The sequence below is a fragment of the Aotus nancymaae genome, unplaced genomic scaffold (assembly GCF_030222135.1).
Source record: "Aotus nancymaae isolate 86718 unplaced genomic scaffold, 86718_ANA_hifiasm-v0.15.2.pri h1tg000108l, whole genome shotgun sequence".
Lineage (NCBI taxonomy): Eukaryota > Metazoa > Chordata > Mammalia > Primates > Aotidae > Aotus > Aotus nancymaae.
In genome coordinates this window covers 24,267,602-24,294,472 of record NW_026988523.1, presented here as the reverse complement: position 1 = coordinate 24,294,472, position 26,871 = coordinate 24,267,602, and the positions used below count along the sequence as shown (strand labels likewise).

The 26,871-nt window shown below is 34.4% G+C and overlaps 2 protein-coding genes across 2 annotated transcripts in view; one reads left to right on the top strand and one right to left on the bottom strand.

Moving 5' to 3' along the window:
- The window catches only part of CDC73 (cell division cycle 73), a 137,710-nt gene that overhangs the window by 64,097 nt on the left and 46,742 nt on the right, over nt 1–26,871 (bottom strand). The window lies entirely within an intron of this gene.
- On the top strand, nt 11,923–20,459 carry B3GALT2 (beta-1,3-galactosyltransferase 2). The gene is made up of 2 exons (XM_012444607.2): nt 11,923–12,539; nt 16,927–20,459. The coding sequence occupies exon 2, from the start codon at nt 17,047–17,049 to the stop codon at nt 18,313–18,315; it is 1,269 nt and encodes a 422-aa protein (XP_012300030.1). The 5' UTR covers nt 11,923–12,539; nt 16,927–17,046; the 3' UTR covers nt 18,316–20,459.

The window sequence follows — 26,871 nt, the reverse complement described above, 5'->3', positions numbered from 1 at the left end:
CAAATGTTCCTCTGTTGTGACCTTTTAACATTTTGTGCATACTTCTATCATGACTTAGTCCATTTATACTAAATACAAATATACCAAAATACCACAGACTGGGCAATTTGTAAATAGTAGAAATATATTTCTCAAAGTTCTGAAGGCTGGGAAATCCAAGATCAAGGCGCCTGCAGGTTTTGTGTCTGGTTAACAGGTTTTGTCTCTCTCTGATTCCAAGACAATGCCTTATTGTTGCATCCTCTGGAGAGGACAGTGTCTTCACATGGTGGAAGGTGGAAGGGCAAAAAAGGACCTAAGCTAGTTCCTGCCAGCCCTTTTACAGGGCACTAATTCATTCGTAAAGGCTATGCTTTCATGACTTAATCACCTTCCAAAAGGTCCGACTTCTTTTTTTTTTTTTTGAGACGGAGTTTTACTCTTGTTACCCAGGCTGGAGTGCAATGGCACGATCTCGGCTCACCACAACCTCCGCCTCCTGGGTTCAGGCAATTCTCCTGCCTCAGACTCCTGAGTAGCTGGGATTACAGGCACGCGCCACTGTGCCCAGCTAATTTTTTGTATTTTTAGTAGAGACGGGGTTTCACCATTTTGACCAGGATGGTCTTGATCTCTTGACCTCATGATCCACCTGCCTCGGCCTCCCACCGACTTCTTAATATCACACAGTGGAGATTAAGTTTCAACACATAAACTTTGAGAGGCATTCAGAGGCATAACACCTCATTATACTATACAATACCCTAATTATTTGTCTGCTTCCCCCAATCAGACTGCAAGGTAATTTACTTTGGGTCAGAAATTATTACTCCTCCAATGCCTGATACAGCCAGGTGCATGGGAGGCGCTTAATCACTATATACTGACTAATTAAAACAAATCTATTTGCCTTAGAATCACTGATTCATGACCATTACATTGAGTAAAAACTGTTTTATCTGTTAAATGAATATGGCAAAAATAACTATCACAAAAGATTAAGAGAATAACACAGTAATAATAATAATAAAACAGTCATGCATTCCACATACACTTCTTTTGGTTTTTTTCTTGAGACAGCGTCTCACTTTGTTGCCCAGGCTGGAGTGCAGTGGCACGATCTCAGCTCACTGCAACCTCCACCTCCCAGTTCAAGCGATTCTTGTGCCTCAGACTCCAGAGTAGCTGGAATTATAGGCATGCACCACTACATCAGCTAATTTTTGTATTTTTAGTAGAGAAAAGGTTTCAACATGTTGACCAGGCTGATCTTGAACTCCTGACCTCAAGTGATCAGTCTGCCTCGACCTCCCAAAACGCTGGGGTTACAGGTGTGAGTCACTGCACCTGTCCTCTACACAGACTTACTGAAAGCATAGTAAGTGCCAAATAAAAAAACAGAAATGAAGAAATAAAAACAAGAGCACAAAGTCCCTGCCTTCATGGTGCTTGCAATCTAATGAAGGAGACTAATAATAAATACATCAAATAAAAAATTATTAATACAATTACGTATTTAGCTACTTGTAATGTGCCTTTGTGTTTCTGTCTGTATTTTCAGCTCACTGCCCAAAACAAAGTGGGACTGATAACTGTTAAACAATTTTCTTTCAACACTTTTTGTGTAAGGATAAGTAAAGACCTAGCAACTTGAATTCAGCAGCAAATTAAAAGTATTATATACCGTGACCTAGTGGGATTTATTCTTGGAATGCAAAGATGGTTCAACATATGAAACAATCAATTTATTAATATTTAATAATATACCATACTAACAGATAAAGGGGAAAAAACCCTCATGGTCATCTCAAATGATGTTGGGGAAAAAAAACTGACAAAATGTAATACCCTTTCATTAAAAAATTTAAAAACTCAACTAGGACTGGAAGGAAATGTCTTCCACATAATAAAGATACATATGAAAAACCCACAGCTAACATCATACTCAGTGGTGAAAGATAAAAAGCTTTGCCCCTAAGATCAGGAATAAGACAAGGATTCCCACTTTCATCACATCTATTCAACACAGTATTAAAAGTTCTAGCCAGAGTAATTCGGCAAGAAAAACAGAAGGCATTCAAATTAGAAAGGAAGAGGTAAAATTATCTGTTTGCAGGTGACAAGATTTGTATGTTAAATAACCTAGAGATGACACCAAAGAAAGTTATATTAATAATAAACAAGTTTGGCAAAAAGAATATAAAATCAACACACAAAAATTAGTTGTGTTTCTATACACTGACAACAGGCAGTCCAAAAAGTAAATTAAGGAAACAATTCCACTTACAATAGCATTAAAAAGTATAACGTAGGAATAAACTTAACCAAGGGAACAAAAGACTTGTACACCGAAACTATAAAATACTGCTGAAAGAATTAAAGACATGAACAAATGGAAAGACATTTGTGTTCACGGACTAGAAGAATATTAAGATTTCTATACTATTAGAAGTGACCTGCAGATTCAACACAATCCCTATCAAAGCCCCATTTTTGCAGAAATAGAAAAACTCATCCTAAAAGTTACATGGAATCTCAAAGGATCTCAAATATTTAGCCAAACTCATCTTGAAAAAGATCAAAGTTGGAGGACTCAAACTTCTACAGTTCAAAATTTACTGCAAAGCAACAGTAAACAGAATAAAAAGAAGAGGCATAAAGACAGACATACAGATTAATGGAATAGAACACCTAGAAATAACCTCTCACATATATGGTCAACTAATTTTTGACAAGGGTGTCTCGACCATTCAATAAGGACGGCCTTTTCAACAAATGGTGCTGGGGAAACTGGATCACCACACGCAAGAGAACAAAGTTGGACTATTACTTTAAACCATATAGAAATTTAACTCAAAAAGGATTAAAAGCCTAAACCTAAGAGTGAAAACTATAAAACTCTCAGAGGAAAACAGATAGCAAAAGCTTCATGAAACTAAATTTAGCACTGATGTACCAGATATGAAATGAAAAGTACAGGCAACAAAAAAAGAAATAGATAAACTGGACTCCATCAAAATTTAAAACTTTTGTTCGAAGTGTATTATTAACATAGTGAAAAGGCAACCTACAGAAAAAAAAATATTTGCAAGTCACAAATATAAAAAATTAATATCCAGACTATATAAAGAACTCCTACTACTCAACAATGACAAAACACAAACCAGCCAATTGAAATATGGGCAAAGGACTTGATTAGGTAGCTCTCCAGTGATACAGATGGCTAGTAACTGCATGAAAATACACCAGACATAACTAATTGTTAGGGAAAAGCAAATCAAATACCATGACTTATCACTTCAAATACATTAGAATGGTTATTATCAAAATCTAGTAACAAAATAAAATCAGAAAATAACAAGTATAGACGAGAATACAGAGAAATTGGAATTCTTACATACGACTGGCAGGAATATAAAAATGGCACAGCTACTGTGAAAAGTGTATGATGATACTTCAAAAAATTGAAGAAGTACCATATGATCCATCAATTCTGTTTGAGTATATATATCCAAAAAAATTGAAATAACGGTCTTAAACAGGTATTTTTATACCCAAGTTCATAGCAGCATTATTCACAATAGGCAAAACGTAGGAACAACTCAAATGGCAACATCAACACATGAACAGATAAATTATATATATAAAATTGTGTATGCATGTAGGCATGTGTGTGTGTATATATATATACACACACACCCTCATACATACACAATTGTGTATATACACATACACACACACACACACACACACACACTCCTACATACATACACAATGGGTTGTCATTTAGCCTTAAAAAAGAATAGAATTCTAAAACATGCTACAACCTGAATGAACCTTGAAAACGTTATGCTACGTGAAACAGGCTGGTCCAAGAAAAAAAAAATTCTCTGTGGGTCTGTGAGAGTGTTTCTGCATAAGATTAATATCTAAATAGGTAGACTGAGTAAAGTAGATCCATCCCCCTTCCTAATGTGGCTAGGCCTCATCAAAGTCAATGATGGTGTGAATATTACAATAGGGCAGAGTTGGAAGAAAACGCACTCTCAGCTTGCTAGCACAGATCCTGAGACTTCTTAGGCTCTATTACCTGTGTGAGCCAATTCATTGTAACAATCTCTTTATATACACTATATGCATGCATGTTTGTGTATTAAACCACCAATAAAATAAATACCAATAAATAATACCCTAAATCTATGTGTGTGTGTGTGTGTGTGTGTGTGTGTGTATATATATGTATATACACATATAAAGAGATTTATTTCCAGACTTACATGAAAACAGATTCTATGGGCTCTGTTTCTCTGGAGAACCCAGACTAATACAGCAATTCAAATTGGAACAAAAACAGAGAGAATGTAAGACAGACCACAAAATCTTTAAAAAGGGTACGCTTGAATATTAGAAAAATTTTTTTCATTTATCTACTGATTTAAAAATGGCATCCATGTTAATGCAGTTGAAATATTTTATCACAGAACTGCAATTAGCAAAATTCCAAAGCATATGTATCACTCTCCTTTAATATCAAAGTCTGTAATGATCTCATATCTTAGGGCGCAGGTGAACGATTCTGTCATATGTCTCTCTAAGGTTTAATAAAAGCACTATGTTCATTTAAATCTGGCAGAATTATTTTTATAGTGGCAGAGAAACATGGATAAGGTAGATCCAGTACACATAATCATTTGTGTAGCATATGGGTCCAAAGACGAAAAGAATGTACCAATGTAACAGGAAGTGTTAATCAGCATGAAGAAAATTGACCTGTAAGTCTTAAGATCTAGGTTCCAGCTTTGACTCTGCCATAAAGTGTGGAACTCTGAGAAAATCACCGCCTCTCAGGGTCTTAGTTACTACACCTATAAAGTGAGGAAAGTAAATTTTTAGATGCCCTCAAAGGTCCAATTCTACTCTAAAGTTTCATTTTTCTAATGTATATAATACCTTTTCACTGGCAACAATGCCCTGTAGTACAACCTGGAATATGCAGTTAGCTGATTAAGTTTGAAGATATTATCGAAAATGGGTTTCTTCAAAGGTAGAATGGTATACCATATCAATTTGCTCTTCTTTGGGCCATGTAAATTAAAACATATTCCCCTGTCCGGTTCCTTCTATCAAAGGGTACATGTTTGTAATCAGCTATTAATTTAGTTGTTTTGGGAATCACAGAATTATAGTTACTGGCATACAGATAGAGAAATAATAATAATGCAAGCTTTAAAAGAAAACATTTAATATGATTCAATAAACTGAGGAAGCTACACTGAAACTTAACTACCAGAAGCCCATAAACCCCCACAACACAACACATACACACACATACACATACACACACACACACACACACACAAAAAAAAAAACAAGACGGTTAATTGAAATGTTCTGGAACATTATAAATTCTGGAAATAGTAATGAAGTCTGTGAAAAGTTAGAAAATGTATACAAAACTCAAAGGCAAGAGAAAATTAATGAAAAATAAATACACAATATGTTCATTAGTAAATAAGGATAAATGAAGGATACAAACAGAAATACTACATTTTTCTCTTTTTGGCTCAGTAAAACTCAGCAATTCTATTTTCTGTGAGACCACATCTTATTTAAAAGTTGGTGAAAATATAAGAAATGTATGACAAATTAGTAACAATACAAACCAAGTTCAATTAGAAAGACCAAAAGTATCAAAACAGTGAATATGGGTGAAACTATATGAATTTCACAAGCATTTTTAGATGAAAGACAAAATTTAAATAACACTTATTTCCAATTATTTTGTTACCTATATAACAATCTATTTATCCATCAAGGCTATCAATTTCTTCAAAGAAAGGAACCTAATGATGTACCTCACATTCCCCTGTAGATTGTATATAAAAAATGCCTAATATTTGCCAAAGATAAGCAAACCCCTTATACAGCCTAAGAAGTTGGGGACCGGGCAGAGAATCAAACCCTAAAAGTCAAGCATTATGTCTTTGTCTGTAATCCTATAACCTCTGCACATCTCTTGTCTGCTTTGCAAAGTTTCTTTACACTGAAGTCCCTATTGCTAATCAGACCCTAAACCAATCACACTGAAGATGGGTATATGAATCAAGTATGTTCAACGTTTCCTTCTTTCTTCAAAAAAGCCTTTTAGAAAAAAAAAGTTATTTATTTACTTCCAATACTTGCTTTATTTATCTATTTATTTGGCTTTTATTAGACAGAGTCTCACTCTGTCACCCAGGGTGGAATGCAGTGGCGCGATCTCAGCTCACTGCAACTTCCGCCTCCTAGGTCCAAGTCATTCTCGTGCCTCAGCCTCCCAAATAGCTGGGATTACTGGCATGAACCACCACGTTTGGCTAATTTTTGTATTTTTAGTGGAGATGGGGTTCTGCCATGTTGGCTATGCTGGTCTCGAACTCCCAATCTCAGGTGATCCGCCTGCCTTGGCGTCCCGCAGGGCTGGGATTACAGGTGTGAGCCACCATGCTCGGCTCCCAACACTTGCTTTCTATTCTCATCTGCTACAGCTATTAAAATAAATATTTTCTGATACATAAATTATATTTGAGTAACTATGCTTCTTTGCAAAGTTTCAGCAGAATTTTAAGTTTCAATATTTTACATATACTTGAATTTATACGTTGTTATACTTTAAATAAATTAATAGTGTTAATTTTTAAATACCAACAATATGCTGGGTTTGCAAAGAGTGGAGAGTAAGCTGCCTGAAATAATTTATTCAAAGATATATAATTTGCATGGAACAAGTATTTATATAAGAAATACTTTACACTGTCCCAATTACCTGAAAATAAATGCACAGGTAATATAACCAGGCTACACATATAATTTAAAAATTAATAAACTAATACAAATAAAACTTATAAAGAGATTTAATGATAGAGGCCAGGTGCAGTGGCTCAGGTCTTTGATTCCAGCATGTTGGGAGGCTGAGGCAGGCAGATCACTTGAGGTCAGGAGTTTGAGACCAGCCTACAACATGACAAACCTCATCTCTAATGAAAATACGAAAATTAGCCAGGGATGGTGGCACATGCCTGTAATCCCAGCTACTCAGGACACTGACGAAGGACAATAGTTTGAACCCGGGAGGTGGAAGTGGAAGTTGCAGTGAGCTGAGATCACACCACTGCACTCCAGCCTGGCAAGAGAGCAAGACTGTGTCAAAAAAAAAAAAAACAAAAAAAAAAACAGAAAGGGACTTATGATAAAAATATGCATTTCAGTATGTAAGTCTCAGACACGATTATACCAGAAGACATACTAACCAGATGCTATTCCTATACATAAAGTCATACTGAAAGTAACAATTACAAATGCCCACAGACTGGTATATTATATTGGTGACTCAAATGCCAAGAACAATTTTGACTTTTTGAAATGGTGAACCACTGAAATGTTTAAAACAAAGCCAAGTACAAGCTTCCCTCATTGTACACTGTAGTTACATGTCTAGAAAATCCAGTGCATGTTAAAACTGAACAAAATATACTTTATGTTCCAATTATGTTTTAAATTTACTTAATTATAAAAGTGTTTCAACCTACACATATACCCAATGAAACAATCAGAAGTCCTGCAGAACACAGAGCTAGCCTTTGTTGTTTACAAAGACTGTCCCACACACCACTGGATTACTACCTCCCCTGGTCCTGAAAAGCTCTTAAAAATCATCCCGTTAACTGAAAACACCCTCACAAACTTCTAGAACACCTCCTAGAAAGCAGTACTACCCCTAGCACTGCCCCCTTGAGAACCACAGCTCTAAGAGTATTATTCCTGACTGAAACAGCTGTGCTACAGAAAAATCAAGGAATACACAAGCATACTAAAGTCAAATCACTGCTGATTGTAAATGCTCATTGTTAATAGTTTGCATGAAGCAAAACAGATAAAGGTGTCTATAATTAGTTCTGAAAGAGACACTTGAATTTAGCTTTGTTTTCAAGTCAAAGAAATTCTTAAACAACATGCGTATCTGCAGCAGCACAACTTGATGAAAACTGAAGGAGAAAAATAAGGCAGGCAAACACTGACACTTGTGGTCATTCTGAGATTGCTTATTTGCAATCAGGCTAATTCTTGCTTTGTGAGTTCAAGGAAAGTAAAGCTGGTTCATAAATCATCTATTGACTTTAGAGGAAAATTACAAGCTTTCAATAAACATTTTACTTTCCTTCAAAAAGGGGAAACTACCACTAACATTAAATAACCAAAAACAAGCCATTTGGCCAAATCCTTTATGTAATGAAAAAGACTGCATCTGATTTTAAATAAAAACAGTCAAGAGAAATAAACTCCAGGAAAACATCACGCAAACTTTTCTAGTCATCTCAATAAAACTAAAATGGTCTCTAAATAACTGTGTCAAGTGACAGTTTTCAGAGAGGTATAGTGAAAATTATACCTGATCTAAAACATTAAGATTTTTGTCCAGCATTGGAAAAAACAGCTGGTACTTCTAGTAAGCCCCAGCTGAAATAAATTCCTTGAATTCAGAGACCAGCCACTCATAATAAAGCACAAACAGAAATGGAGACTAATATAGGAAGACCAGATTCATGTCTCCCTTCTAATGTCACTCAAGGATATCTGCTCATTCCAATTAAATGAAAATCATCCACCCTGGTTGAAGTGCTCTCCCCCAAGGACATATAGTTGAATGTATATACATAGATAAATAGATGATGTAACTCCATGAGTTACTATTTAGTAGCCATTTAAACAGATTTACATCTGACTCAACATGTAATGATTATTCAAAACCATTAACTACATGAATACAAAAATAATTATTTCTATATCCAGTAAAAACTGAGAATTAGGAGGCATTACAATTCCCATCTTTAAATTTTGACTCCTTTAGGTCTGTACTAGACATGCCCAGTTAAGTACTAAAACTGGCCTGGACAGCTTTGGCCATGATGCACATAGTAAGAGTTACTTATTTCTCCATCACGGATGTGTTCTAAGATTAAAAATAGACACATGCAAGTGATAATTACAAACCATTTATAACTATAACACTTAACAAAACAGCTGCCAATTTGCTGAGTCTGACAAAGAAACCTGTCACACTTACTGAGTTAGTTTAACCATAGAATTCAGATGTTAAAAGAAACTAGACTAAAGGAAGAACTTCTACAAGCTCTCCTGTCATAAGATTTTTAGTTTCTCTTGACTGGAAACATGTAGGTTGCCAGAAAAAGTTACTAAAGGAACTTTAATCTCACATCTGCCTTGTTTTTCTGTACTTTACGTAAAGTTCTTAACCAGCCTAACTTAAACTTAAAAAACAGGTTGGCTGGGCACTGTGGCTCACACCTGTAATCCTAACACTTTGGGAGGCTGAGGCAGGCAGATCACCTGAGGTTAGGAGTTTGAGACCAGCCTGGATAACAGTAAAACCTCGTCTCTACTAAAAATACAAAAATTAGCCGGGTGTGGTAGCACACGTCAGTAATCCCAGGTACTTGGGAGGCTGAGGCACAAGAATCTCTTGAATCTGGGAGGCAGAAGCAGCAGTGAGACAAGATTGTGCCACTGCACTCCTGGGCAACAGAGTGAAACTCCGTCTCTAAAAAAAAAAAAAAAAGAAATGAAACAGGTTGCAGGTGTACTTTAAAGTTTGAAGTAAATTCCAGTTAAGTACACAGGCACCTTTTGTTAGTAGTATTTAGAAGTTTAAATATTTGCCCCTTAACAAGCATGTACGGGGGGGAAAAACCCCACTGGAAATTCAGGGACTCAACCCAATAATGTAGAGAAGCACTAATGAGTACGTTACCCATAAGGCTCTCTTAATAATCAAGATGTATAATAACCCAGGGAGACATCAAAAAAATACAATCAAAAGAACTGGCCAAAAAAAATAAAATTGTTTAGTCCTTCCCTGGAGAAAGAGGTAGGGAATGTCTCTAAATCAACTTTGTATCACCTACACTTAATAAGCTATGCCTAAATGCAAATGTTGTACATAGTAGTTAACCAATAAATGAATGTTTTGTATTTTCACAAAAAAAAAAAAGTGAAAATACAAAACATTCATTTATTATTCTATTAATGATTGCTGGGTACGCTGTGCCAGTGTTAGAAAAAAAAATTCCACAATTTCTCTAGCAGTTCCATGTAATATAGTAACGGAGAATAATGGTAGTAATAGATTGATTAAAAAAACACACAGAGAATAAGAATTTAGATAATCATTCTTCAATTCCCAGCTGGGCCTCTTTTCTTATCAGTATTTAACTAATATTTGGACTAATTATTTTGCAACTCTAGGCACTGGTTCCTCATCTTTTAAGTGAGTATTACAATAATAAAACTATTATAAGAGAGTCATTTGCACTAACAGCTCAAGTAAGCTTAGCACACAATCTGATTTTGAGTAAACACTCCATAAATGGTCACTGTGGCTAGCTTCATAGTCAAATCCTATATAAGGAATAATATAAATAATATAAATAATTTTTAAAATCCTATATAAGGAATAAATACTGATCTACAAAAATGAACCTGTACTTCTGGAAAATAAGTTATCTTAAGTAGGTTCTGTTATCTAGTCAAGGAATTTCTTAAAAAGTAGTGAGAACTGTAGTATAGATGGCTACAGACTACAAAACACTTGGGTTTTAGTCCTCTCCTTCAAACTTAACTAGGAGAAGTCAAAGCTCAATCTAGGCTTTAGGTTTCCTATCTATAAAATTCCTTTTTTTTTCCTTTAATGTTCCTTCTAACATTTCTAATACAGTGGGGTTCTTAAAACTACAAAGTACATTTCATCAGCAAAGCTCAAAAATACATGGACAAAAATTTTTTGAATATCAGAAAATATAAATCTATATTCATTTGAAATTGCAGATATTAATGGGGGAGGCAGGTGAGATGAAGTGTATATAACTGTAAACATTTAGCTTAAGCTCCAAAACTAACTTTCTAGGACTGGATTACTGTCCCTAGAGTCTCAGAGGAAAAGCTGATAAAAAGGCTATTTACAACAAAAAAATAAAAAATAAAACAAATCTTCCTCACTGCTTGGCAAAAAAAAAAGAAGAAAGGTGCCTGCCCCAGAAACATCTCAGTGAGTACTGCAGTACTTATAAAATCTGCTTCATGGCAAGTTATTAAATCTTCCTGAAACATTAGAATAAGTAAACATAACTAGTAAAATTCCATTACCCCCAAGAAGATCCTGCACAAGTGTGCTATATCTATTATATATCATTTTATTGAATTCTATGATACATGTAATTTTAAAAAGAAAAAACAAGTAAATGCCAACATTAAAAAGTGATTTAAAATAAAGTTTTCTGCCATCAAGAACACCAAAAACCACATAAGAGCAAAAAAGAAGTGGGCTGTATCACACCATGCATTAGTAAAGTAATCCATGACAGCTTATTTATATATAAACCCCAGAAAACTAAGGAGGGTGGGCAAAAAGGGGAGGAGATCTAAGTTACAAAGATATATGGTTTCAATAGAAACCATAGGTCTTAATTAGATATTAGTAAAATCAAGAGCAATTTCAAGGCAGGAAAAAAAAACTTCAAGAGGAGAATGTAGTGAAGGGGTTAAATTATACCAACTTACATACAAAAGCTTATACTGCTTACACCTTATAAAAGCATGTAAGAAACACAAAGCCAACATCTAACACAGAAAACATTTAGAAAGCCTGTACTTAAGAATAAAGTTAAAAAAAGGAAATAAGCTGGAAAAAATAAAATCATAACCATTCATTTCATAATCATCACATTTTCATATTATTCACTCATCACTACACTTACATTGAACATATATAATTTATCACGTAAAAGCAAAATCTCTAAGCTTCTCCCTACCTTAGGTTTTTAGTCAAAATGAATGCAAACAATCACGTGGGATTCAGCCAAGCAGTGACGTTAAATTCTGCTCTGTCAGAGAGAGCATCTGTCAAGCCCACATTTAAACTGCTGCCTGCCTGTGCAGCAGCTGAGGAACCGTGGATTTCATATTATAGACTAAAACCCCATTAAAACTGCTCAAAATCCTTCCTGCAGCTGCCAGGCAACAACGAAAGAAGAGAGGTAAATCCTATTCTTTTCCAATACAACTGAAGCACTATATTTTAGCTCTGGCTGCTTTACATTGCAGCTCAGCGTTATTACTAGAAATATGGATACTGAGACGAGAACACAGCACTGCATTGTCCAGCCAGGAAAACAGCAGATGTAGAAAGCTTCAATGCATCAACTGTCGGGAAGAGTCAACAGTGCTACAAGCACAACGGACAACTATAGCTCTTTTGTTTAACGAAAGAGAGAGAAAATGAAAGAAAGGGAAAATTTCAGAAGACTAGGACCCATATGAAGAAGGAGGGTAACTCGAAGACAAGAAGACAGATGGACACTTTGGATACTGTGAAAAGCAATCGCAGGAGGCAGACTGTTGGGGGATGTGCGCATGTTCGATAGCATCTTTTTTGCTGAAGTGATGGCGTGCCAAAAGTATTTTCAGTGGGCATAATCCTCTCCACATAAATGGCCTGACCAAGGAAGGTATGTCAATATCTTGTGTATGATAGTCATTTAAATGTGTTACCTTTTTATAGCCCTGGAGGCACTAATACCTGATAAGCAAGTTCACCCAGTTCACTGCCCTTGAAACTATGAAAGCGTTTCTTAATATATGATTTTAAAATTTGTCATTGTTTAGAAGACAAGCTGTCACTGCTTTATTCAGCTAAATATGTAGCGTAGAATAATTCTGGGTTATAGATATCAGAGGGAAAAGGCAAATAAGAAGGTGTGTTTAAAGGATTCCTTAAGAAATTGAACTTAAAAAAAAAAAAATCTGTAGCCCTTCACGGAAAACACAGCAATATCCTACCAAATTAGGTCATACTGAATCCTTATCTAGTAAATTAAATGCTCTCTTTAAAATGGCTATCAAAAGAGACAATGCAGTGAAATTACACTAAATAGTAGCAAGGATAGCCTTAAGAGCTTTTTTTTCAAAGTCCTTTAAAACAAAACCTTAATATATAACAGCTTTTAGTAACAAAATCTTCCCTCCAACATCTCCCTAAATGAAGATAATCAACACAACCAAAGAGAATATCCAACAAATTTTAAGTATTACCAAGCTACAAGAAGATACTAAAAGGAAAGCATTAGCATAAGATCACATAAGGTAGTGTGAGTTTATGCATAACACCACAATAGAGTCTGGTGTTATTACAGCGTCCATGAATAGAACTTTAAACAAAGAGACATCAATAGTTGTTTTTAAAATTCACTATTTGAAATAGTGAGCTTGTATTTTATGTAAAAGACTAATTCCAAATGATCACATTTAAGGTTGTTGCTGATGATCACTTTAAAAGTGAAAATCAAAAACATACTATGAAAATACTCTGATACAAAAATATCCACAAACAGCAATACAAGGTCAAAAAATTAAATATAAATGTAGCTAACATGCTTCCAGGCTATGTGAATATGTAATAATGAACTACCACCACTATATGTGAGTACAGGGCACAGATAAATCAAATAAACTATTATAGCAACAATGGTAGTTAGAATAGCAACTTAGGGTTCAAGAATTCAAAGATATTTCTAAAATTTTACAAATCTATCAAAGATCCTGATTTCTCCTCAATTTTACTCTACAACTCAGTAATTATCTAATAATCACAAAAGGCAAACATTTTAAAAAATATGTAAGTACTACATTCCAAAATGAAGATTAAACAAGTTTACCAGACTCTATTACAGTTCAACATCACTCTCAATGATGAATTTTTATCCTAATAATAGGCTAATATCAAATAGTACTAAAAATATGGTTGTAAAAATTTCAAGTCCCTCTTGGTACCTTTATCTCTCCACATTAAAGTCACCAATTAAGCAGTTTTATAACCTATACATCTCAAAATCAGTTTTTCTGTTAAACCATCACCATTTAAATCAAGTACTATTCCAACAGACTAAAGATATCAACACTTTTAAAAGCCAAATGATAAAAACTGTGTGTGTGTGTCTGTGTGTGTAGTATGTGTGTATGTACTGAACAGCATTTTACAGTAACATTCTCCCCATTAATTTCATCCATAAAATGTAAATACACAATAATGTACAGATATTATGTATAGATATTATCAAAAAAGAAGATAAACCAAAGCTATTTTTCTTCTAAAAATGTAAAAGTGCTAAACTATTTTGCATACTATAGAACTTTCTTGTCTTATGCTCTCTTTTTAAGAATTAAAATACAACAGGCAATAACTGGAGAATAATTTTATCATTTAATAAAAAGGAGGCACGGTTATTTTTATTTTCTTTTTAACAAAAAATTTTATAAGACCTGAAAAACTTTTAATAAGGAATTTTTTTAAGGCTAGACAAATGCACTTCATTTATCACTAGGAGATTTATAGTTCTATATAGATTTAATATCTCAACAGCTTAATATCTACAAACATACAAATACCATGAGGTCTAAATTAAGATGCACCTCTATCACACATTGTTAAAAAATCTTATTAAGACTAAAACTATGTATTTATGCTAGATTACAGTATGCAATAATTTGCTGTTTTCTGTAATACTAAAATACTTCGGAGACATCACATCAGGTACATTCTTAAAAAAATAACATAAATTATGATTATTTTCCATCATTCATTTACTCAGTCCTTTACTCAAACATCCATTCAAACATCTGCCATTGTTTACTCCTTCTTAAACCATAAATTTATACTTAAAAAAAAAATCTAAATGATTGGACTTCAACCAGATTCCAAGAGTTATTTTATCAGCAGAAAATAGATACACTTAATTTATCTTTTTAACACTTAAAACAGATTATCAAATAAATTTTAAAAGCAACTTCTGTTTCTTTTAAATTCACATACATAACCCTTATATCTACCGGTATGAAGTGGAGGGGGAGAGTCACTACTATTTGCCAAATATGTCATTTGGAAATAAAAGCTTCAAAATAGTTCCCTGGTCTAAAAAGAAGGGCCAACTATTTACAAGTACAAGAAGGAAAACACTGCATTTCTAAATCAGAATGCTTAGCTGTATTATTTCCAGCTTAGCTCACAGCAGAACTATGTTTTGTTGGTACAGTGAACAGCCTTGGTTTTCATTATAGTAATGTTGAGTTTAAATTCACGTAAATAAAAAATAACAAACTCTATTATTTGCTTTTAAAATTCCAAACTTGAAAAAAGTTGTTGGTATCTTTCAAAATGCTTAAATAATTTTTTACATTTTAGAAATATTATAACTTCTAAAAGTACTCTGTAATTTCAGAAACTGGAAATTTTCAAATGCTGGTCCTACACGGTTGGACCTTAGATATTTGATCAAATTCCCACCTACTTGCTCCTCCTAGTGGCTGTTACTATAATAGTACTTTCATTCATTTATGCCTAACACTTTCAATCAATATTTTCAAAGTACTTAACATTATGTATGTGAATTTTACTTTATAACTATTCAATTACATGAAGATTTCCATGTAAATTCTATTTCCTAAAGGTAATTAAGTTTATGCCAAGGCTGAACAAATTATTAATCATGACTATCTCAATATTACAGGCTAAATACATACATGTATTTATGTATACACTGTAATTTCAAATAAACAAATGCTCCTATGTTAAAACTTTTCAGTTGATTTCTTTTGCTTAAAGAAATCATTTTCCTAATAAAAAGTTGGAAAAACTAAAATTACATATTCATCACGCCTTCTTGCCAGAAAGTTTTATCCTCCTTTAATGGAATTAAATTACAGCTCTTTACCCATCTCTACTCCCTCAACATATTGGTCCCCCAGAACTAAAAACAACAACAGAAACACTAAGAACAAATATGAACAAATCTGTGTGATGCACTGAAAACCCTGTTGCAAGATACATAACCGGTTCTTAATATATGGCATTATGAACCTTACATATTGCCATCTCATAACCATTTAAAATACAGGACCCTAACTGTGCTATCACAAGTTCTAAAAATTTAAGAAATTCTCTGCTTGTAAATTCAGAATAAAGTACAACTCAAGAATATTTAAAAATATATTATGTGAAATTCAGAATTTTAAATAGTTTCAAAGTAGCTCTTTTAATTCTAACATGGAGACTCAACCAAGATACGTTAACAGTGTTCTGCCAAAGCCACTGATAATCAAAGATAATTACATGCTATGCTTTAAAATTAATCTTAAGTCTAAGAACAATTACATCATGAATACTTCATATATACAATGAAAAGTTAAAATTTAAAAATACTTGAAAGTGTTAAACATTTGTTACTGTCTAAAAATCCTACACTGAAGTTACTGGACCCTGAAAATTAATTTTGACAGGTGCATCTTCTCATTGACTTTCTCGACACAGTAGGGGCCAATGGAAACATGCCAAGCAGTGTACTGTGACTAACAGAACTCTGCCATAATCAACCTTGCACCGTCTGTCCCATAACTGATACATGACCATTTTACAAAAAAGGCCTCTGACTGTGCACCATACCACCAATAGTATGTCGAATCAATTTTAATTAATGCCAATACATTTTCCATCTGTTCTCAAGGCCTTTTTACACAACCTTTCTCAGAAATCTATTAACATTTTTTTCTACTACATGCAACTTTCAAATCTTCAACTTGGGTCAAAAGTACAAATGACCAGTGTACCAAGACAATTAAATTAATCCATTACTTTCTCTCTTTAAAATGCTCACTGTGCAACAAAGGTATATTTTTAAATACATCAATCTTGTTCTCAGTTATGCTGCCAAGGGGAAATAAATTATAAGCTTTGTTCCTGGGTTATATATTCAGTGCCTAAGACGGTCCTATGTGCCCTGATTATATTAGTATCCAAAGTCCCTTTCAGGCAGTTTTGTAAACTTTTGTGCTTCATTTTTATAGAATGACTCCAAGAGAGACAATGTGACTGAATTGGAAAATGACAGCCAAAGAATAATATTAAGGAGAAGAGCACATTTTTGGTCACCAATCTCTCATATCCCACTACTGGACATTTACAACATGCTTCAGTGGAGGAGAAGACACTGCTGCTTTGCAAAGATGACCTGGAATGCCAAGAGGTCTCTGTTCCGCACTCATCTTATTGGAGTACTTTCTCTAGTGTTTCTTTTTGCTATGTTTTTGTTTTTCAATCATCATGACTGGCTGCCAGGCAGAGCTGGATTCAAAGAAAACCCTGTGACATATACTTTCCGAGGATTTCGGTCAACAAAAAGTGAGACAAACCACAGCTCCCTTCGGAACATTTGGAAAGAAACAGTCCCTCAAACTCTGAGGCCTCAAACAGCAACCAACTCTAATAACACAGACCTGTCACCACAGGGAGTTACAGGCCTGGAGAATACACTTGGTGCCAATGGAAGTATTTACAATGAAAAAGGTACTGGACATCCAAATTCTTACCATTTCAAATACATTATTAATGAGCCTGAAAAATGCCAAGAGAAAAGCCCTTTTTTAATACTACTAATAGCTGCAGAGCCTGGACAAATAGAAGCTAGAAGAGCTATTCGGCAAACTTGGGGCAATGAAAGTCTAGCACCTGGTATTCAAATCACAAGAATATTTTTGTTGGGCTTAAGTATTAAGCTAAATGGCTACCTTCAACGTGCAATTCTGGAAGAAAGCAGACAATATCATGATATAATTCAACAGGAATACTTAGATACGTACTATAATTTGACCATTAAAACACTAATGGGCATGAATTGGGTCGCAACATACTGTCCACACATTCCATATGTTATGAAAACTGACAGTGACATGTTTGTCAACACTGAATATTTAATACATAAGTTACTGAAGCCAGATCTGCCTCCGAGACGTAACTACTTTACTGGTTACCTAATGCGAGGATATGCACCCAATCGAAACAAAGATAGCAAGTGGTACATGCCACCAGACCTCTACCCAAGCGAGCGTTATCCTGTCTTCTGTTCTGGGACTGGTTATGTTTTTTCTGGAGATCTGGCAGAAAAGATTTTTAAAGTTTCTTTAGGTATCCGCCGTTTGCACTTGGAAGATGTGTATGTAGGGATCTGTCTTGCCAAGCTGAGAATTGATCCTGTGCCCCCTCCCAATGAGTTTGTCTTCAATCACTGGCGAGTTTCTTATTCAAGCTGTAAATACAGTCACCTAATTACCTCTCATCAGTTCCAGCCTAGTGAACTGATAAAATACTGGAACCATTTACAACAAAATAAGCACAATGCCTGTGCCAACGCAGCAAAAGAAAAGGCAGGCAGGTATCGCCACCGTAAACTACACTAGAAAAGACAATTTTTTTTCAAATGTGCAATTTGTAAATATTGCTAAAAGCATGTATAGTTAAAACTGATTACATCCATAGGACAAGTTTTAGTTAAAACTCATCACATAAAGAAATTCAAAAAGTATTTTTTTAATTTCTAAAGAAGGTAATTCTGAAAACTATAATATTATATAACAAAAGGTTTCCCAAAAGAATCTATTTAAAAAACTGTGTAAGAGGATTCTGTGTATTAACATGCAATAACAAGCATGCATAAATCAGTGGTTTAAGTCTTCTGTTAGGGCCAATAAAATGTATCTGCATATATTTTCCACATAAATTTTAACTCAAGAAATGAAGACTGTCAAAAGAGCCTTCATTTTAGATTTAGCTTTTCATTTTAATATATAATTAAATGTAAATAAAACATCACTATCAATTTTAAGGAAATTGTAATTGTGCAAAGGACAAATTTTTTGACCTATTTTAGGGTTCTAAATGCAATAAGATTTAGTTGAGTTATTCCACAAACACATTATAAAGTTCAGATGTTTCATCAACGCAGTTCTCATGAAAGTATTTACTTTTTAAAAATAATTGAGATATTCTTTTAAATTTCTTTTATTAATACATATATCGGGGAAAATTATTTTGACATGACATGATAAAATGTGAAAAATTAATGTGTCTCAGGCTCAAGTTTTTATAGTTATTAAATGTTTCAAAACAGACAAGTTTTGTTTCCTCACTGGTGTTAAGAACCAAACTACTATTTCAATGAGTTATTCAATTAGACCAATTACTGCACTCTTAAACAGTACCACCATTTAATTTCATGTATATCTGACTCAAATATATCTGTAAAAGTAATTGAAGCAAAAGTAATTACTTAAAGGCACAAATAGGATGTACTGTTGAAAAAAGATAAAGAGCGCAGGTGCAGTTTCATTCAATACGTTTTTAAGACGCATGTCTGCCAAAATGCAACATACGGGAAGTTTATTTCCTGACAGCAGGTATACACATGCCAATACTTAATCATTTTATGGCATCTATTTCTTTCTTGGAGTGCCAAGTTTACAAACCTGCAGTTTTTAACTTGGTAGATGACAAATATTCTGCATCACCAATTAAAAACCTTTTTGGGAGGAATGGGGAAAACTACAAATGTTTGACAAACACAATTCTAGGATGAACAATGTATACAATGCATTTTTATCAAGTTTTTAATAATAAAGAAAAACAAACTTTACTGAGTGTTATGACACAAGTATTTTCACAGTAATTTTGTTGTACTCTATGATGATTTTAAAATCAAGAAATACTAACCTACTGATTTTAAAATAGTGTTTTTATTTCATACAAGTATGTAAATTTGTCAATCTTAATTTAGTCAGAATGTTTCTTAATTCTAATAACCATTTTTTACCCCGATTCTATTATTAAAGGATAAATCACCAGGAAGACAATTATAACACTTGTGAAACTTAAAAACACAAAAAGTGTTAAAGTACTTATCTCCATTTCAAATCAGTAGCCTAAGTGTTCTATTCTAAATCAAGTGATTCTGAAAGCTGATCTGTGTAACACACCCGAGAGCTCTTGGTTTAAATCTGTTTTTCACTTATTCTATATGACTACAGAAACACCAGAATTATTAAATAGAAGTCACACACAAGAGGATAATACCAAATTAGATCAGTAAGTCTGACAAAAGACAAAAGGAATCCTTCCCTCAGTGTTGAACAATGCTTTCTGATTTATGCTTCAAAAGTTTAAAAAAAAAAAAAAAAGAGTATGTGTGTATGCATACACAGATGTGTACATAGAGAACTCGAGTGCTATTTGTCCAGATTATGACTACAGTGCAAGATCTTTAAAAGACAGTAATTTTCAGCTGGAAAATGTTTTTTTTTTTTAAATGACTCATGAAAAACAGATTTCTTAACAGACATCTAAATTGTTCCTATCTCAAGCTTCAATTTAAAATCTATAAAATTTATAAAATCAATACAAATTTCTCTATTTTTAACATTATCTTGAAAAATCATAGTTATCTGACATCAGACACTGTGCGTCCTCAAAAGGGACTGGACCAAATAGTAAAGTGTCTTGGTACTGTTGAAAATCCTTACTTTAAAATAAATATTCTACTATTAATTTACTTTTGACTTTCCCACAATATTCAAGTCATTTTCTTAAGCAAAATAAGCTGACAGTGTATTTAAATATCTCACCACTTGTTAATTGTGCCTTTTGCATCCCAATATTATGTGATTTTTGTATACATAAAAATATAATTTTAAATGACACCATTGCTTTTGGTAAAAGGGTATGGAAACTATGTACTCTATGTTCAAAGTGTTAATAGGTACTTCAGAAGACGAAAACACAAAAATTTTCAATACTTGTTTATTTTGATCAAGTATATAAGTGCTGAAATTCTAACTCAACCAAATAATTGAGATTTCTCCCCCACTTCTTTGTATACAGTATAATTACATATAATCGCAAGTGGAATTTTATTAATATTCTATGTCTAGCAAATTCTACAAAAATAATACCATTAATAACAGCAGTAGAAACTATTTACTGATTGTACAAGCAGTATGCTTGATACTGTGTTAAAGCACTTGATATACCTGATCTCATACAATCCTTATAAACAACAGTAAGAGATAGCAAAGACTCATGTAAGAGGTTAAATATTTAAGATCACACAGCTAGTCAAGCAGCAGGTTTCCATTTCAAGGATCATGTTCTTAATCATTACACTGTTCTGCTATTATTTGACATGACAGCTGATAAAAAGAAGTCTAGAGCTGAGCAAAACTGGTCTGTCCCTTTATATTCCCATTCTCTGCTTGTTCTTCATCCTTCGCCAGGCCTCCAGGCTTCATACCATTTTCACACACTGGAGGGGCACCTGATATTAAGAGCAATAAAGACAAGAGAAAAGAAAGTATATCTGATCCCCAAGTTATTTTCCCTTCTTTTCAGTTGCTGTTTAACTGTGACAAGAATCTTTGAAAAGCATCTGCACTGGCCAGGCGCGGTGGCTCATGCCTATAATCCCAGCACTTTGGGAGGCCGAGGCGGGTGGATCACGAGGTCAAGAGATCGAGACCATCCTGGTCAACATGGTGAACACCATCTCTACTAAAAATACAAAAATTAGCCAGGCATGGTGGCACGCGCCTGTAGTCCCAGCTGCTCTGGAGGCTGTGGCAGGAGAATTGCTTGAACCCAGGAGGCGGAGGTTGCAGTGAGCCGAGCTCGAGCCATTGCACTCCAGCCTGGGTAACAAGAGCGAAACTCCGTCTCAAAAAAAAAAAAAAAGAAAGAAAGAAAAGCATCTGCATTACTGCTTATCTCTGGCATCTCTGGGTCCTGAGGCACAACTGTAAACAGCAGGCAGGTGGCACTCAGACATTATAAAATATGCTTATTTTTTAAAGGACAATTGATGATTTTTAATAGATAAAAGTAGCTGCATTTACCCATCCCACTGTTTAGTCACCTATCATTTTGTCATGAGAAGGTAAAACCAGTTTCTCCAGCCTATTTAGGTAAACTTTCTTTTTCCATTTTTTACTGTTTAGGAAATTTCACTAGCTTTAAAAAGTAGAAAAAAAAATTCCTGTTGACATACATTTTTATCTCCAAGAATTTCAATATATCATTTATATATTACTCCCAGAAGGCAGACGATGTATATTAAATACTAAAATGGGACAGAAAATCCACTACCACCAAATTTTCCAGTAATAAAATTGTTCGCTGCTCCCATGATGATTCTTTAATGCTCTCTAAGGCCATGTCCTCTGTCTGCTATGCCACCTGAACAAATCCTGGGCAACTGAATCCAAGAACAACTTCACATAAAGAGAAGGTGCTGAAGATTTTGTGTCTGTTCATAATCAGTATCCACAGCCAAGCCTCAAAAAAGTAGAACAGTTCTTGTGTATACAATATAATGGAGTTGAGACTATGCTGCAACAATGCCTTATTACTGGGAAAAGATCAGGGAAACATGTTTAGGGGACTATGTTCTTAGGGTCACACCACCACAAAGAAGGGTCAACACAGTCTCAAAAGTAACCACAAAACTGACTGCCTGGGCCTGATACAATGTAACATGTTGTGTGAGCCTAGAAATTAATGAAGGAAGAAAACTATCCCACTGTTTCAAATTTGTTTAACATTTAAAATTTGTTTTAAAAATGTGTTTAAATTGTATTCCTCTGTCAGAGATCTGTTTGTCTTCTGACAGGGTTAACGGAAAGAAAAAAAAAACTACAATCTTCTTCCCAACAGCTTCATGCAAGAGAGAGAAGAGAAGACTCCTATATACTTCAGAGAGAAAGCTAGTAACTGGGCAAAAAAAACACGTAAACTTGATTTTTACAAAAGTAAAAACAAGTTTTAATCAAAGGTCATAAGCAAAACCTCTAATGTAAAGTACAATTATACCTCAGTATCTGTGGGGGATTAGCTCGGGACTCTCCACAGACACCAAAATCCACAGATGCTCAAGTCCCTTGCATAAAATGGCATACTGTTTGCATATAAAATATGCACATCCTCCTGCATACTTTAAGTCATCTCTAGATTACCTATGATACCTAACACGATCTAAATGCTACATAGTTGTTATGCTATATTATTTAAGAAAAAAATAACACACAAAAGTCTGTACTAATTATTACAGGCACTCTAGGTGATTTTTTTTTTAATATTTCTGATTGGCAGTTGGTTAAATCTACGGATGTGGAAGCCATGGATATGGAGTGCCAACTGTATCTGTATGTCTATAAGTCTATGTACACTTAATATAAACTAAAACCCAAGTTATCTTCCATCATCCCAAACTTAGTACTTTTACAGCATTCTCTATCTCAGTGTATGGCTAACCCTAGTCAATGCACTGAGTATTCTGGTGTTCTGGCACACAGGAATACCAGAAATCACTTTTGCCACTTCTTTCTCTTGCTATTGCCCATATCCATTTAACCCAAAGACTTGGATCCCTACTGGAATCCATCTATTTTTCTTCATCTTGCCCCTCTATAAAATAGCATCACTTATTTCTGAACTACTGCAGTACCTTTCTAACCAGTTCCCTCATATCCACATAATCTGTTGCCAATATGAAAGTCAGAATGTCACTTTCAAAACATAAAGCTAGGCATGCCATCCCACCGCTTCGATGGCTTCTCAAGTACTCAGGATAAATACCAAAATCCCTAAAACCCTTGGCCAGCTACAAGGTCCATAAATGATTCTCTTCCTTGCTAAAGCTAATCCCTCTACCTAATCTTTTGATCCCATTCACACCTTCTAACTCATAAATTATTCTCTCTTTCTCCATTGAGACTGATTTAAAAGAAACAAAAAATTCCTGGATAAGGAATAGTAAATTAAAACTTGACTCAATAAAACAGTCTTACCCGTTTAAAGCATTTTCATTTCATTTAAAGGAAAATGTTTTACAGTATCAAAGTTTTCCCTACAGTGAGAAAAGAGAGTAGTGACATGGACAGAAGGGATTCCAGAGATGGCAGGAAGTAAGATCTACAGGCCTTCATGATGGCTGGATACTAGAGATGAGAGGGAGTAAGTGGCAAGGCTGATGCCTAAGACACTGGCCTGAACACTGACAGTGCCATTTACTGAGAGAGGAAACACTGTATAAAGAACCTGATTCTCCAGGAACAACGTAATAAAGAATCATCAAGCAACGTATAAAAGAATTGTCAAGAGGCACTGAGGGCCTATATATTACAAAGCATCATTAACAATAACAATGAATTATAATTTCCACTCTACACCCATATAAAAGAATGGAAAATAACTAAAAATATAACGTATAATATAGGCTTCAGATTCATTTGATAATACTTTTCAAGCAACACTTACATGCCAAATACTCTGTTCTCAGCACTGGAGATATAGTCAAAGACAAGAAAGACATGGTTTCTACCTTCGAATTCATATATTTAAAGAAAGATAATCAAAGTAAAAAATGAACAAGATAACTAGAAGAAAAATGGCTGATGAAAAAGTGGCTGATGAACTGAGATCTGAATTTTTTTTTTCCTGAAAAAGTGGCTGATGAACTGAGATCTGAATTATGAGAAGGAATCAGTCTTATTAAGAGCAAAGGGAAGAATGTTCCAGAGAAACTGGAAGGACAAAGGCTAAGAGGTGAAGAACCTGATAAGTTGTTGACAAACTTAGAAAAAGCCACCAAAGAAGACCTATAGCCAAGACTTTTCTTAATACGTACTGTCCCTTTAGGGCATGGAATTATGGATAAAGTTCAGAAGAATTTTAATGGGGAAAAAAATTTACAATTTTATTTGGATTAATCTCTAAAGGAAATTAAGATTTTCTTCATGAATGCAGATAAACTACAATATTAATAGCAATGATTATGACTCTGTCACCAACAAAATTCAGAGTTTCACATTAGAATAAAGATATCTTGAAATTATGTATGCTCATTATACTTTTAAAATCTGATATTTATCAAATTTGTCACTAGATTGTGTCATATAATACATTAGTAAAGAAGTACAAATTATGTCATAATTGTGTTTTTTAAAAATATCTTGATGATTTTACTTTAATACAATTGGTTTTATCTTATATATTTTCTTTTGTGCACTAAAAACAGTATTCAGAAGAAGATTCACAGGATTTCCAGTCTGCCAAATGCGACAATGGCACCAAAAAGATTATAAACTACAGTAAAAGACATCTGAGATTCCTAACAAGTAAACGCAACTTACGGTGCTTACTTGGGTCCTATTTCCAACAAATAAATTACAAAAAAACATTTTTCAGGAAATCAAAGAAACTGTAAAATGAACTGTGTGTTAGACTACATCAACATTATTTATTTTGTTGCATACAACAGCACTGTGGCTAGGTAAAAGACGTCCATATGTTTAAGAAAGGCTAAGTATGTAGGAACAAAATGACAGTGTCTCATTTTTGCTTTTAAATACTTCAGAAAAAAACGAAGAGGTGGAACAGATAAGGAGAGCCTTTAAAAATGGTAATAATAGCATCTGTGAGATGGGAAGACAGAAGATCATGTGCTATTTTCTCTCATTATATTTATGTTAGAAATGTTTTATAATTAAGGAATTAAGAAAACAAAGAAAAATAAGTAAAATAAGGCATAGCATTTTAATAGCCGCTTCACAACAAGGAGCCTCTCTAAAGCAAAAGGACCACAGAGGCACTATCTATAGAGAGCAAACAGAGAAGGCAGCTCCTTTCTCTAGGCTAATGTTGCCCTAGGCCAGGTTGTATGACTTGATGAGTGTGCGACATAACCAGCGATTTTCCTCTTTTCTCCACCACTGTGCTCAGGAAGACCACAAGAATCCCTAAAACTTGCTACAGTATTCATAGCTTGTGAGTATGTACTCTATCTAAAGGCACTCATGCACACATTTCAAAGAAAATATAAACCTAAATCCATTATATCAGCTGTCTGAGCCTAGAAAACTAAGTCTTTCATCAAACTAGTACATCTTGGTATCAGAAATAGGAATGGTATAGAACAATAATCTTATAATCTTAAGCTACCAAGTACCAGTTAAGTTTAAGCCTTCTGTTTAGGTGACCTGACAATTCAGAACACAGGATGGCAAAAGGAAGAGGGAAAAAGGATGTAGTGCCAGGTAACTGTAGCCTTCACAACTGATAGAAAGCAAAAAGTTTGAATGGAACAGTGACAGAATTCTTGACTTAGGCAAGTGGGCCATACATGATGGCTCCCAGGTTGTCAAAAAAAAAAAAAAAAAAAAAAAAAAGACAAGAACTGAAAGAGAACTCTTTTCATTTAAGTTAATCGGGATGAATGAACTGTGCATCTCTCTGGTCTTAGCATATTTAAGGTAGGAACACATAAAAGCCTCTACACCTTGCAGGAAAGTTGGCTCACTAATCCTCTCTTCTTCCCTAACCTATTTATACTGTCCTACAACTCAACAGTCTCTCTCCCATCAACTGCTTCTTTGTCTTTCCATTGTAAGTCTTTCCTCAGCTTGGCTGACAATACAAAAAAAAAAAAAAAAACACCAAAAACAAAAACAAACAAAAAAACACCTTATAACTTTGTAATCATATGCTGTTATAAATCAGGATATCTTAGCAAAAAATATTATTCATTATAAGTAATTTTCTTAAAAAAATTAAAAAGTACCAAAAATGAGTCAGGTGCAGTGGCTCTTGCCTGTAATCCCAACACTTTGGGAGGCCAAGGTGGGCAGATCACTTGAGGTCAGGAGTTCGAGAGACCAGCTTAGCCAACATGGTGAAACCCCATCTAGTCTAAAACTATAAAAATTAGCCAGGTATGGTGGCACATACCTGTAGTCCCCGTTACTGGGGAGACTGAGGCAGGAAAATAGCTTAAACCCAGGAAACAGAGGTTGCAGTGAGCCGAGAACATGCCACTGCACTCCAGCCTGGCCTACAGAGACTCTGTCTCAAAAAAGTAAACAAAAATCAACTCTGTTTAACATTAAGCAACCAAAAATTCATAAAATTTGTATTCT

Excerpts from the sequence above, each read along its gene's own strand:
- B3GALT2 (XM_012444607.2), top strand. The coding sequence starts at position 17,047 with ATGCTTCAGTGGAGGAGAAGACACTGCTGCTTTGCAAAGATGACCTGG.